Source organism: Oncorhynchus tshawytscha, linkage group LG07 (assembly GCF_018296145.1).
Source record: "Oncorhynchus tshawytscha isolate Ot180627B linkage group LG07, Otsh_v2.0, whole genome shotgun sequence".
Taxonomy (NCBI): Eukaryota; Metazoa; Chordata; class Actinopteri; order Salmoniformes; family Salmonidae; genus Oncorhynchus; species Oncorhynchus tshawytscha.
This window is the reverse complement of record NC_056435.1, coordinates 49611131-49624708: the sequence shown is the minus strand read 5'-3', so window position 1 is coordinate 49624708 and position 13578 is coordinate 49611131. Positions and strand designations below refer to the sequence as shown.

At 39.5% G+C, this 13578-nt stretch overlaps 1 protein-coding gene across 1 annotated transcript; it reads right to left on the bottom strand.

Moving 5' to 3' along the window:
• Positions 1–22: 22 nt before the first annotated feature.
• On the bottom strand, positions 23–4408 carry LOC112254728 (ly6/PLAUR domain-containing protein 1-like). The gene is made up of 3 exons (XM_024427515.2): positions 3594–4408; positions 1761–1898; positions 23–1591 (listed from the first exon to the last, which is right to left on the bottom strand). The coding sequence occupies exons 1-3, from the start codon at positions 3643–3645 to the stop codon at positions 1362–1364; spliced, it is 420 nt and encodes a 139-aa protein (XP_024283283.1). The 5' UTR covers positions 3646–4408; the 3' UTR covers positions 23–1361.
• Between the last annotated feature and the right edge of the window lie 9170 nt (positions 4409–13578).

Sequence of the window (13578 nt, the reverse complement as noted above, 5' to 3'; positions counted from 1 at the left end):
GGAATGTCCAGGAGTAACAAAATTGATTTACAAGGTGCACTTAGTTTAATTGAGAAGTAATCTCTTGTGACAGGGGTTATGGGATTAATTGAGAAGGTATGGCATTTCTGCCAAATTCAAACTATTCCAGTCAATTCAGTCACTGAAGCACATGGCATAGCATCCAATTACCAGTCAGAACTAGTCCTCTTCTACCCATTAATTATGTGTCCTTGGCTAAAGGATGAGCTGTTACGAATGTTTCTTCCTTGATGTTCAGGGGAATCAAGATGCAGGGAAATTAACAGTTTCCATTCTGATATGTGTCATATTCCCTAGGTTTTCAACATTGGTTGAATGAAATTAAACAGTCAAAGATCCTCCCTGCTAGGCTTTATTTTCTTAGTGCCAATAACAATACAGGTTTACCAAACTATTACTTCTCATCTGATGATTTTACGGTTTCAAAAATTAAACAACTGCTCTCTTATACTGTGAAAACTTTTGCTTTTCTGCAACAATTGCTGTTGTAAATCTGCTAAATTAATGTAAGAATAAAAATGTGTTAAAATAAAGTTTAAATCAATGGGACTTGTAATTTATGTTCATTATTTTTTATGGGTTGCAAAGTATCACACACATCCCAAGGGTTTTTTAATCCTTAGTCTATTGACGCACCTGTGCATCAATCTAATTAACATGATAAAAACATCCCCATCAAAATCTGTCAGTTTAAGATACATTTTTTTTGCATGGGCTTCATCTCATCTTTGTCAGCCTTCCAAATCTGCGGTGGAAAGTGGAGACATCAGGAGACATCCCAAAAGTCGGTATTCTCACGAAAACCTCTGTAGCATCCTAACAGTTTGGCCTTTAACTATTTTGACCACTAAGGAAAGAGTCCTGTGGGACTCGCCTGAAGTCAGTACCGCCGATGTGGCAACTTCTGTCTCTACCGTCCAAACTGTTTGGACAACAAACTAATATGCTAATTTTTTTTGCCATGTCTGAATGTATTATTCAATGTGTTTCTATGGGCTATAGTAGTAAAGGCCAAATTCAATATTTTCTTTTTTTAATATATTTTTTGATACATAGTGGTACTAAAATTCAAAATCAAATTGCTTAATGATCCATGGCTTGAGCATCTTAAAACAATTATATATGTTATCTTTGTAGACAAATTTCACTTATGTTTGTCACTCTTTTTGGTCAATGGAGCCATATGTGTCAGTCAGCCCTGTTGGTAGATTGTAGAATCTCTGTCCACAGTAGACCTCGTTTTTCCAGTCATCTCTCAGGGCAGTGTCTGTTGGCTCCAACGCAAGGCATCTCCACATCTGAGAACCTTCTATCCAATCCAGCCAGTACTAGTGTCCACATCAGGGAAGTGTTCCCATGGCAACAGTGATGATGAGGAGAGTAGTGGGTCTAGTGGGAGGATGTGTGGGGGCCAGGGAAATCCTGGGGGGGCGGGGTCCGTTGCAGAGGGGGGTGTTACAGCAGCTGATGCACACAGAGCCCACCCGACCCGGGACGCAGAAGGACTGATACCCTGCTGATACGATCAGACAGGTGGAGAAAGAGGCACAGGTCTTCCTGTAGGACACACCTGGAGAGAGAGAACACTGAAACATCAAAACCTTAGCCAAACATTACACAAGTCAAAGGGTGCAATTTTGTTTGTTATTGTAAAACAACAAAGATATTTTTTTAATATTACTATTAACCCTGCTAGAATGGATTCAGACTTGACAGCAAAACAAGTCCACCAGGCTCACCATTTTCACCCACAATCACCTCCTTCTGACAGGCATTCTGGATGTTTGCTGTGCAGTTGACAATGAACTTTGGAGCTGAACAGTCATTGTCCAACAGAGTCTCTTCACAGTGGTAACACTGCATCTGAAAAGGCCAGCCTGACACACACGCATGCTTAAAATACATGGAAGGAAACATCTAGTTATGGTGCAATACAACATGGAAGCGCATTCACGTGTTTCCAAGCAACGTCCATGGAGATAAATGCAGTGCAGAATATCCACAAGAGGGAGCCATTTCCTTCTGTTGATGCCTCTATTCCTTCTTTAATACGAAGACATGACCATTTGCTAGTACCCTTTTCAATTAGCATGGGTTTAAACCCTCTAAAAATGCTACAGCTATTGCTTTTACACGGTTTCTCGTTTTAACACCATATTATTATGACCACTGTCTCAGCAAAAAAGGGAGCGATCATCACATGCACCTTCAAGTTTGAAAGCTATCCAATCACTGCCACGATACAGAGAATCATTAGTATTACGAATCCTTGGCAATCAGTAGTCACCCAGCTCTGATCAACATAGATGTTTGGAGTTGATCTGTTGTTCGTCCTCTGACTATCTGGGCTGGATCGATGTTTATTTATTTTACATTTATTTTTTACATTTATTTAAACATTTATTTGAGACCAGGGTCTCTTTCGCAACGGAGACCTACACATACATAAAAACGAACTAAATACAGTACAACAAACAATCAAGAAAAACAGCCACATTCCTCGGCAAATAGTTCCCCAATCAACATTTTAAATTGCCCAAGTGTTATCAGAGCATCCAATTGCAGTGTATTTTGCAATTGGTTCCAGCAATGAGGGGGATTAAAACAAAACAAAAATGACGTATTTCGAAGGAACCTCAAGAGTTAACCAAATCCTGGGAGCGGGTTTGGTTTCTCATGTTTTTAAAAAACTTTAACAACGAAGTTAGGTAAATTGGAAGCTTGTGTTGTAGGGGTTTTTACACAGAAAGAGAGTAATGAGTTGATCTACGGGACTTTAATGAGGACCAGCCTACCTTTTGATACAGGATGCAGCGGTGAGTATTAAAACTGTCACCAGTGGTAAAACGAATGGCGCTATGGTAGACGGCATCCAAAGGTTTAAGAGTAGAGGCTAATGCAATCTGGTATGCCAGCATGATCTGATGGGTATTGCTTGCAACTCATGAACAACATTATAGCAGCACGTTGTACAACACATATCTCTATACAGCTCCACTATTTTGAAATCGTATTACTATTTTTCTGTGTGATTGCATCCTATATGCATGGTTCAACATTGATCTGTCTGTCTGTCTGTAGGGTCATCTACCATAAAGAATAATCCAAAGTGGCCACACATACAGTATTATTATTGCATTATCCACATTTCAAACAAAGAGATTAACTGGTCTAACTATAGGCTAATGCTGTTGGAGCAGAAATTATTCATGCGTCTGTCTAAATGACAGACTGGTTTCACGATTTTGTGTTTATGACAGGTTGTCTCAGACTTCAAAGGTAAAACAAGTTAAATAAATCATTCACTTCTGTCAATGTTCGTAATTGTGCATGGTTAGCTTAAATTTAAAACGATTGCATACATATTTAGTCTACATTTTAGTTTAGAAAGTAAAATAAAATACATTTGTGAGAAGCCTTCCCACGACTAAAGGCTATATTCTTAATTTGAGAGATTTTAGGGCACCGAGGCAATAATTGAGAAAATAATCAATACTGGGGATTGAAAATATTATACATAATATAAATAAACCTACACTGAACTGTACAAAAGAGAAACAGTAGATATGTACCTGAGCAGAGGACGCATCCACATAGAGAAGCGAGGAGAACAAACGATTGCATCTTCCATAAACTCCATCAAAAGGTTACTGTGTCTCCAAAAAAATATTACCCAGGTGTAAGGTTAGGCTAGACTTTAATTCACGCCTGATAAAGTATAGTGGAAGCAGTAATATCACCAGTAAGCGTCCAGTAGCCGAAATTGGTTCCAGTGGGTGGGCTTGCGTTTCCTAACTTGGATGCGGTGAGTGCGCTCTTGTGGGCAATCAATCTCAGAGTGCTGTGTGTAGTGATGTACAATTCGCAAACGATTCGTTCCTTTTGAACAACTATTTTTACTGACTCGAGAGTCATGATTCATTTTTCTGAGTGACTCGTTCATTTTAGTCGTACATTGACCTGCTAGTGCTGGTCGCAATGGGCCCTACAGGAGGATTAAGAGCAAATGTATGCTTCATCTGTAAATGTGTCCGGAGACTCCATTTGGAGGGTGTGACGCAATTGCGAAGCTTCCAGTGGCATGCAGAGGCCAAATTGTGCTCTGTACTGCATCGCTGTGCAGCTCCTAAATGTTGTAGGGCTCTGCATGACCAATCCGACGTCTGAAGTGGCCGTACATAATTTACCGTGATACAGCCACTAAAGACGTCAGGGCTTTCATACTTCTTGCGCTTAGTGGAGCAGAGCTATTGCGAAGGAAGTTGTCAAGGAAGTGAGTTTGTGTTCAAAGGCGCTGCATGGTCAATCTGTTTGCTGCACTTAGGGTGACACTGCCTATGCAGAAGTCAGGGCATTCATACTTCTGACACTTCGCCGAGCACCACAGACAGAGCTGTTGTGAATGACGTTGTCAAGGAAGTGAGTTTATGTTTATACAGGACGTCCTGCCCTCACCTACTGTCAACCAATCATGTCAACGCAGCGCTATTGCCCTCTACATTTAAAAAATAATATTTTTTAAATACTATTTTTTATTTATTAACAACAAATCAATACATAAAGCACATGAGGGAACACAAGCATACATAGATTACAAACAATGGACAATCGAGCTAGGAGGTACAATATCACATTACAATTACACAAGGACCTTAAGGGACATGCATATACTTACAATTCTAACAGATTTTTTGTTAGAAGAGCATTTAACAGTCTTAAAATACAGTTACATTTATTTTTGTAGGGTAAGAAAATGTGGTTTTCTGTTTGTAAATTTACATTTGTGTATATGAAATTTGGCCAAAGGAATAATTAAATTAATTACATAAAAATGTTTCTGCTTATTTCTATTGTATGTAAAGAATCCAAACAGTACATCTCTCCACAATAGTGTAAAATCTTTATAAATGTGTTCAATTATAAACCTACTGATGTCTTGCCACAGTTTTCTTACATGCATACAATGCCAAAAAAGATGCAACACTGTTTCTGGGTGGTCATTACAAAAGGAGAAATTTGAGTTGATGTTTTCCTTAAACTTCTTCATATAGTGGTTGGCAGGATAATATTTATGAATAATTTTAAAGGAAACTTCCTTAATTTTGTTAACAGGTATGTGCATGGCAACATCCACACTTTTTTCCAACAGATAATATCAATAAATCTATTCCAATAAGGCATGACATAAGGTTTGCATACAACATCCTGCTGAAACAAGGTTCGTATCGCTCTGTTGTTGAATGGGCCAAAAGATAAACAAATCTTTCCTACTGATGTGTCAACAGGGTCAATAGAAGGTAGGCTCTGAGGGTCAGGTCTTGACATGTTCCTGAATAACAGAGCAACACCTGAGGGAATGGCATCTAAAACAATTGCAAAATCTTTAGGTGTTACAGGGACATTGTAAAGTGAACAATGTAAACAATTCCTTATAACTGAGTAAAATACCCTCTGCATTTACCAGTTGGCTCACCAATAGGATATTATTTCGTAACCAATATTCTAAAAACAAAGAAGTATTTTTATACAATATATCCCGATTATTCCATATATAATATCTGTGTGGAGAAAAATTGTGTTTATAAATTAAGGACCATGACAAGAAAACCTGCCGATGAAAAGCAGAAAGTTTCACTGGAACTTTGTCAATTATAATTGCAAAACAACATGAAGGCCACCAAAAGTAGAGAAGACATGATGAGGAATACAATTCCAGATAGAAGAGGGTCTTAGGAATTGTTTTATCCAATTGATCTTAAAAGTATTTTTTTAAAGTAGTAAAGTCCAGAAAATTCAGCCCACCATTCTCATAAGTGTTCATTACAACAGTTTTCCTAATGTAATGGGTACGGTTTCTCCAAAGAAAGTTGAAAAGCATCTGGTCTATCTCCTTGCTTATTTTACTGTCAAGATATAAAGATAGAGTGCCATGTGTTAGTCTAGAGATGCCTTCAGCCTTGGTTATTAGGGGACTCTACCTTTTAAAGATAAGTCCCTCTGTAGCCATTGATTTAGCTTCTTCTGGGTTTTTTTAATAAGAGGGTTACAATTTAGTAAGCCTCTAGACTTCTGATCCTTTGTAATGGTTATGCCTAAATATGTAAGTTCTTATTTTACTGGAATACCATAATATGAAGGTGTCACACAATCTTTGACAGCTATGAGTTCACATTTATTAATGTTATGATATAGACCGGACGCTTTGGAAAAGGATTGTATCACATTGATCGATATGGGAATTTTGTTAGCGTCTTTCAGAAAAAGTGTAGTATCATCAGCCAGCTGGCTTATAATAATTTATTTACCAGCTATGGAAATACCTTGTACAGGACTATTATTTAAAGAATTTGCAAGAAGTTGGGTGATTTAATAAAAACAGGTACGGAGAGATAGGACAACCTTGCCTAATTCCTCTCTTCAACTCAAATCTAGGTGAGGTGCCATATTTCAATTTGATAGAGCTTTTACCATTTGCATAGAGAGTCTTAATAGCCTTACATAAAAAATCCCCAAAGCCAAGTCTCTCAAGGGAGTGGAAGAGAAACTGATGCTCTACTGTGTCAAATGCTTTATAAAAATCTAAAAAATAATATGAAGCTATCCTCAGTTATTAAGTCTGAGTAGTCAAGTATGTCTAATACTAATCAAATCAAATCAAATCAAATCAAATTTATTTATATAGCCCTTGGTACATCAGCTGATATCTCAAAGTGCTGTACAGAAACCCAGCCTAAAACCCCAAACAGCAAGCAATGCAGGTGTAGAAGCACGGTGGCTAGGAAAAACTCCCTAGAAAGGCCAAAACCTAGGAAGAAACCTAGAGAGGAACCAGGCTGTGTGGGGTGGCCAGTCCTCTTCTGGCTGTGCCGGGTGGAGATTATAACAGAACATGGCCAAGATGTTCAAATGTTCATAAATGACCAGCATGGTCGAATAATAATAAGGCAGAACAGTTGAAACTGGAGCAGCAGCACAGTCAGGTGGAAGTTGAAACTGGAGCAGCAGCATGGCCAGGTGGACTGGGGACAGCAAGGAGTCATCATGTCAGGTAGTCCTGGGGCATGGTCCTAGGGCTCAGGTCAGTTGAAACTGGAACAGCAGCATGGCCAGGTGGACTGGGGACAGCAAGGAGTCATCATGTCAGGTAGTCCTGGAGCTCAGGTCCTAGGGCTCAGGTCCTCCGAGAGAGAGAAAGAAAGAGAGAAGGAGAGAATTAGAGAACGCACACTTAGATTCACACAGGACACCGAATAGGACAGGAGAAGTACTCCAGATATAACAAACTGACCCCAGCCCCCGACACATAAACTACTGCAGCATAAATACTGGAGGCTGAGACAGGAGGGGTCAGGAGACACTGTGGCCCCATCCGAGGTCACCCCCGGACAGGGCCAAACAGGAAGGATATAACCCCACCCACTTTGCCAAAGCACAGCCCCCACACCACTAGAGGGATATCTTCAACCACCAACTTACCATCCTGAGACAAGGCTGAGTATAGCCCACAAAGATCTCCGCCACGGCACAACCCAAGGGGGGGGGCGCCAACCCAGACAGGATGACCACAACAGTGAATCAACCCACTCAGGTGACGCACCCCCTCCAGGGACGGCATGAGAGAGCCCCAGTAAGCCAGTGACCCAGCCCCTGTAATAGGGTTAGAGGCAGAGAATCCCAGTGGAAAGAGGGGAACCGGCCAGGCAGAGACAGCAGATACTAGCCTGACATTGTTAGAAATATGTCTGTTCCTCATGAAGCCAGACTGTGTTTCATCAATGATTGCATCCAGGACCTCTCTAATTATTTTTGCAAGTAGTAAGGCTAATATCTTATAGTCATTATTAAGAAGACAAATTGGACACCAGTTATCGATGAGCAGCACTTCTGACTCATTGTAGGAGGGAGAACATTGTTTTTAATACTCTCTAAAAAAGACTTCAAATAGGAAGGGAGCTACTTGTTCAGAAAATAATTTGTACAATTCTGATGTAATTCCATCAACACCTGGCGATTTATTGTTCTTTAGATGTTTTATAGACTCTATAATCTCTTCAACTTTGATGGGTTCATCACACTGTTTAGATTCCACATCACTGATAGAGTGAACATTATTCAGTGAGTTAAAAAACATATTTGTGGATTCCTGACAGTACGTAGAGCTATACAATTTTCTGTAAAAAATTGCTACAGTATTTAGTGATTCATTTTTGGTCATCTGTAATAACACCATCAATGTTTAACTTATGGATAGTGTTATTTTTAGAGTGAAATTTCTCAAGTTTAAAGAAATAGGATGAATTCTGTTCTCCCTCCTCAATCCATTTTTCCTAGATCTAATAAAGGCTCCTTCTGCTTTTAATTTATATATATTATCCAGTTTATTTTGTAACTCAATTAGTTCCATCTTCTCATCCCCCGAGAGGTCGGCTGGGGACCTCTGAGAAAGGGAAGATACCTTTTCCTCCTCAGCTCTTCTGGTCTTAGTGAGATTACTACCATATTTCCCAAGGTATTTGAACACCTCATATTTAAAGAGCTCCCAGTTCTTGCAATAAGATTTTTCTTCACAAGCCCTTTCCCAAAAGTGTGAGAGCAGATTTCTAACCTCAAACTTAACTATATCATTATTTAATAATGAGCTATTTAGCTTCCAGTATGATGCTCTACCAAGGTAAATATTAGGGGGTAAATATTTTGATATCAATGTAAATAGCCCTATAGTCTGTGAGGGGAGTAGTACAAATAGTTGTAGTAACAAACTCACTGTCAATACATTTGGATATAAGCCAAAAATATATTCTGGATTGTCTGGAACCTGTTTTGTTACTCCAGGTGAATGATCTGTCGGCCGGAAACCTCTCTCTCCATATATCAGTAAGATCAAACTTTTCCATAAAAAGTATTAAACCCACATTCTGATTGGTTGGCCTACCTGGGGTCCATCTATCAGTTGAATTATCTATAGTAATGTTAAAGTCCCCTCCTATCAATAATAACGATTTGGGAAATTTATATAACCAATGAAGTATATGTTTCTCTATACATTGAAGCAACTCATCATTTTCATGTTTGGTGTTGTACCCGTAGAAGTTTACAGTAATGAGCATAATGTCATTGTAACTGATCACAAGACAAATAAAGTGACCAAAGGGGTCACTTTCCGAGTGTAGAATATTACCACCAAAGGTATTTTTCATTGTAGTGACACCAGTAGAGCGTTCAGATCCATGGGAAAGCCAAATATCGTTGCCCCACTGTGACCTCCAGAAGTTGGCATCAGCTGAAATTGAGTGAGACTCTTGAAAAAAGCAAAAATCTGTTCGAAATTGTTTAGCAAATACAAATAAGGCCTTGCGCTTCACATTGTTTCGTAACCCCCTAGCATTAAGAGATACTATAGACAAAGACAAAACAACAAAGATTATATAAAAGTATAAACTATAGTAGGATGAGTCAAAAACGTAGGAGCAGTGAACGTAAACGATAAGGAACCGAGATCTGCACCATTTAAGTCAATTTAAAGTGAAAATAGCTTATTCCATAACCTTTGAGCTAGACGTTATCCGGCTTTGAAATTCAACTCAACTGAAAATTATTTTCAAGACCAAACCAAGGGTTCTTGTAGGAAGAGAGACTAAAAACCCTCTTTAGTGTAATCAGGAACTATTCGGAGAAATAAAACAACAAATAATAATTTAAATAAAAGGGTACCTACTATTTTAAGTGCATATGAAAACTGATCATAAAATAATTGAATAAAAAATGTTTTACATATAAACGTTCCTAAGACCTTTTTTGGAAATAAGTATTAATAACTAAATAGAACAATAACCGTGTAAAGTCAGAGCAGACCTGTATGCCATTTAAACAGTATCTTAGTTACTGTATACATAAAACAAATTCAGCTTTCAATCTTCGTAAGTTTGTAAACAAAATAGGTCTTCTGGTCATACAAGAACAAACTAATAAATTGAAATGCCTGAGTATTCCTGAAAAATAGTCACCTGATGCTTGTTAGGTAAACCACATAAGGAAAATGAGAATAGCATGGCTGAAACCATCAACCTGTTCCTTCTAGTGAGATTTTAGGGAGGATTATGGATTTCTGAACCGTTGATGAAGCCTCGTTTCACCACATGCAAACTCCACAGTCTTTTTAAAGCCTTCGATAACCATGGTGTTCGCGCCAACCATTTTCTCAATGGCGTCACACCTGGAGTTGATGAGTAAGGAGAGGGTAGCCACGATGTCAGAGTTCATGTTGGGTTTTTTGGAGGATGGAGGTTTGCATGGAGTAACCGGTAAAGAGGGGAATTCGTCATCTTCAACAGCATTCGAAAGCATGATATTATCCATAGGCCAAGTGTAGTTATGGCAGTTGTCTATAAGCACGTTTCTCTCTTGTTGATTAGCAATAGAACGGCTAACTTCTTTCTTTCTTTTTTTGTCACGACTTTGCATGGACATGCCAAAATAAATGATCCAATTATTATTCCAGTCACAGGAAAGGTCTTATATCTTGAACAAATAAAAATAGTAATGATTGTAAACTTGTCTTTCTGAAGTTCGGTACGGAGCTCGGTAAAAAAGCGTCTGTTCAAGCCGCCATTTTGGCACCACCAATTGCCCTCCACATTGTTACAACATTTGAGAGGAGCACTGGGATACTGTATGGAGCTCAATTTGGCCTCTGCGTGCCTCCGTAGGCTCCTCGAACGCATCACACCATCCATACAGCATCGCCGACCACATTTTCGGATCAAACATAAATTGTCTCTTATACTGGACCTCCCACCCCCAACTACCGTCAACCAAGCATGTCAATGCGGAGCTATACTGAGCCCTCCGCATTGTTACAAAATTTGAGAGGCGCACGGTGATGCAGTAAGGAGCTTGATTTGGCCTCTGCATGCCTCCACCGACTTCGCATTGCACCCTCCATAAGAAGCCTCAGACCACTTTTTCAGCTCAAGCATAACAAAAAATGCAAAGTCAAAGGTTGCGAGTTCGAATGTCATCACTGACAACTTTAACATTGCAACTTTTCAACTACTTACTACGTTTTAGTTACATTGCAACTACTTAATATGTTAGCTAACCCTTCCCCTAACCTTAACCCTTTTAGCTAACACTTCCCCTAACCTTAACCTAACTCCTAAACTTAACCCTAATTAAAAGTCCCAACATTCAACCTTCAATTGTCCATTTCACTCTCAGTGTTCCTTTTCTTTCCTTGTTGGTTTTCTTTTTGACTGGTATCTGACGGGTCTCTTCACAGGTCGTCCCGGTAACTTTTGGTGACTCTGTAGACCTAGGGTTTTTTGGTGTGGTTGGAGGATCACCAGTGTGGTTTGCTTCCAACTCTGGCTCTGGGGTAGCAGATGGCAGACATTCCACTATAACATCAGACTCGCCTTTTGGGGTTTCCATTGTGTGGTGTCTAGACCTCAGGAGCAGCTTGGAGGTGTCTCCGGTTTCTCCTGAACTCGCCACACTCAGTATCCACAATGTATGATCTGGCCTGTTCAGCTTGACCTTTCACTGTTGCTGTGGTCATCCAGCCTTTGTCTTGGTCGAGCTTCACGAGCACGGAGTCACCCAGCTGTAACGGTGGCAGGGGTCTGGCTCCGTGACACCTGTTTTAGTAGGTCCTGTAGGATGCTTTTGCCTCAGTGTCTTGCTTGGCAACTGTCTTCAAGTCTGGCCACCTAGGTTATAGGTTCTTCGCTAGGTTTGGACGCGTTGTCCGTAACTGACAACCCATGAGTAGCTGTGCTGGGCTACAGCCTGTAGCCGCAATCGGTGTCACTATGTAGGTAAGAAGAGAGAGAAAGGGATCTTCATGTCTTGTGGGGTCTGAGCTGTGTGCTAGTCATTTAAACAGGCAGCTTGGTGCTTTCAACATGTCAATGCCTATCACAAATACAAGTAGAGATGAAGTCAAACTCTCCTCCACTTTGAGCCAGGAGATATTTACATTATTAATGTTTGCTCTCCGCCCTGCCCTATTCTGAGCCAATGGCAATTTTCCCAAGTCCCTCTTTGAGGCACCTGACCACATGACTGAACAGTAGTCCAGGTGTGACAACTAGAGCCTGTAGGACCTACCTTGTTGATAGTGCTGTTAAGAAGGTAGAGCAGCACTTTATTATGGACAAACTTCTCCCCATCTTAGCTACTGTTGTATCAATATTTTTTAATTTTTTATTTCACCTTTATTTAACCAGGTAGGCTAGTTGAGAACAAGTTCTCATTTGCAACTGCGACCTGGCCAAGATAAAGCATAGCAGTGTGAACAGACAACACAGAGTTACACATGGAGTAAACAATTAACAAGTCAATAACACAGTAGGAAAAATATATATATATGTTTTGACCATGACAGTTTACAATCCAGGGTTATTCCAAACAGTTTAGTCACCTCAATTGGCTCAATTTCCACATGATTTATTACAGGATTTAGTTGAGGTTTAGGGTTTAGTGAATGATTTGTCCCAAATACAATGCTTTTAGTTTTTGAAATATTTAGGAAACGTACTCTTAGCCACCCATTCTGAAACTAACTGCAGCTCTTTGTTAAGTGTTGCAGTCATTTCAGTCGCTGATGTGTATAATGCTGAGTCATCCGCATACATAGACACACTAACTTTACTCAAAGCCAGTGGCATGTCGTTAGTAAAAATTGAAATAATGAAGAGGCCTAGACAGCTGCCCTGGGGAATTCCTGATTCTATCTGGATTATGTTGGAGAGGCTTCCATTAAAGAACACCCTCTGTGTTCTGTTAGACAGGTAACTCTTTATCCACAATATAGCAGGGGGTGTACAGTCATAACACATACAGTACCAGTCAAAAGTTTGGATACACCTACTCATCCCAGGGTTTTTCTTTATTTGTATTATTTTCTACATTGTAGAATAATAGTGAAGACATCAAAACTATGAAATAACACATATGGAATCATGTAGTAACCAAAAAAGTTTTAAACAAATCAAAATATTTTATATTTGAGATTCTTCAAAGTAGCCACCCTTTGCCTTGCTGACAGCTTTGCACACTCTTGGTATTCTCTTAACCAGTTTCACCTGGAATACTTTTCCAACAGTCTTGAAGGAGTTCCCACATATGCTGAGCACTTATAGGCTGCTTTTCCTTCACTCTCCGGTCCAACTCATTTCAAACCATCTCAATTGGGTTGAGGTCAAGTGATTGTGGAGGCCAGGTTATCTGATGCAGAACTCCATCACTCCTTCTTGGTCAAATAGCCCTCACACAACCTGTAGGTGTATTTTGGGTCATTGTCCTGTTGAAAAACAAACGATAGTCCCACTAAGCGCAAACCAGATGGGATGGCGTATCGCTGCAGAATGCTGTGGTAGCCATGCTGGTTAAGTGTGTCTTGAATTCTAAATAAATTTGTTAAACACTTTTTATTACATGATTCCATATGTGTTATTTCATAGTTTATGTCTTCACTATAATTCTACAATGTAGAAGATAGTTTTTTTTTTAAATAAAAAAATCCTTGAATGAGTAGGTGTGTCCAAACTTTTGACT

Bases quoted from the DNA above. Each gene is read 5' to 3' on its own strand.
- LOC112254728 (XM_024427515.2), bottom strand. From the start codon at position 3,645: ATGCAATCGTTTGTTCTCCTCGCTTCTCTATGTGGATGCGTCCTCTGC. The intron at 1,899-3,593 runs GTACATATCTAC...CGTGTGTGTCAG, and splicing joins TGGATGCGTCCTCTGCTCAG to GCTGGCCTTTTCAGATGCAG. The intron at 1,592-1,760 runs GTGAGCCTGGTG...CTCTCTCTCCAG, and splicing joins GGTGATTGTGGGTGAAAATG to GTGTGTCCTACAGGAAGACC.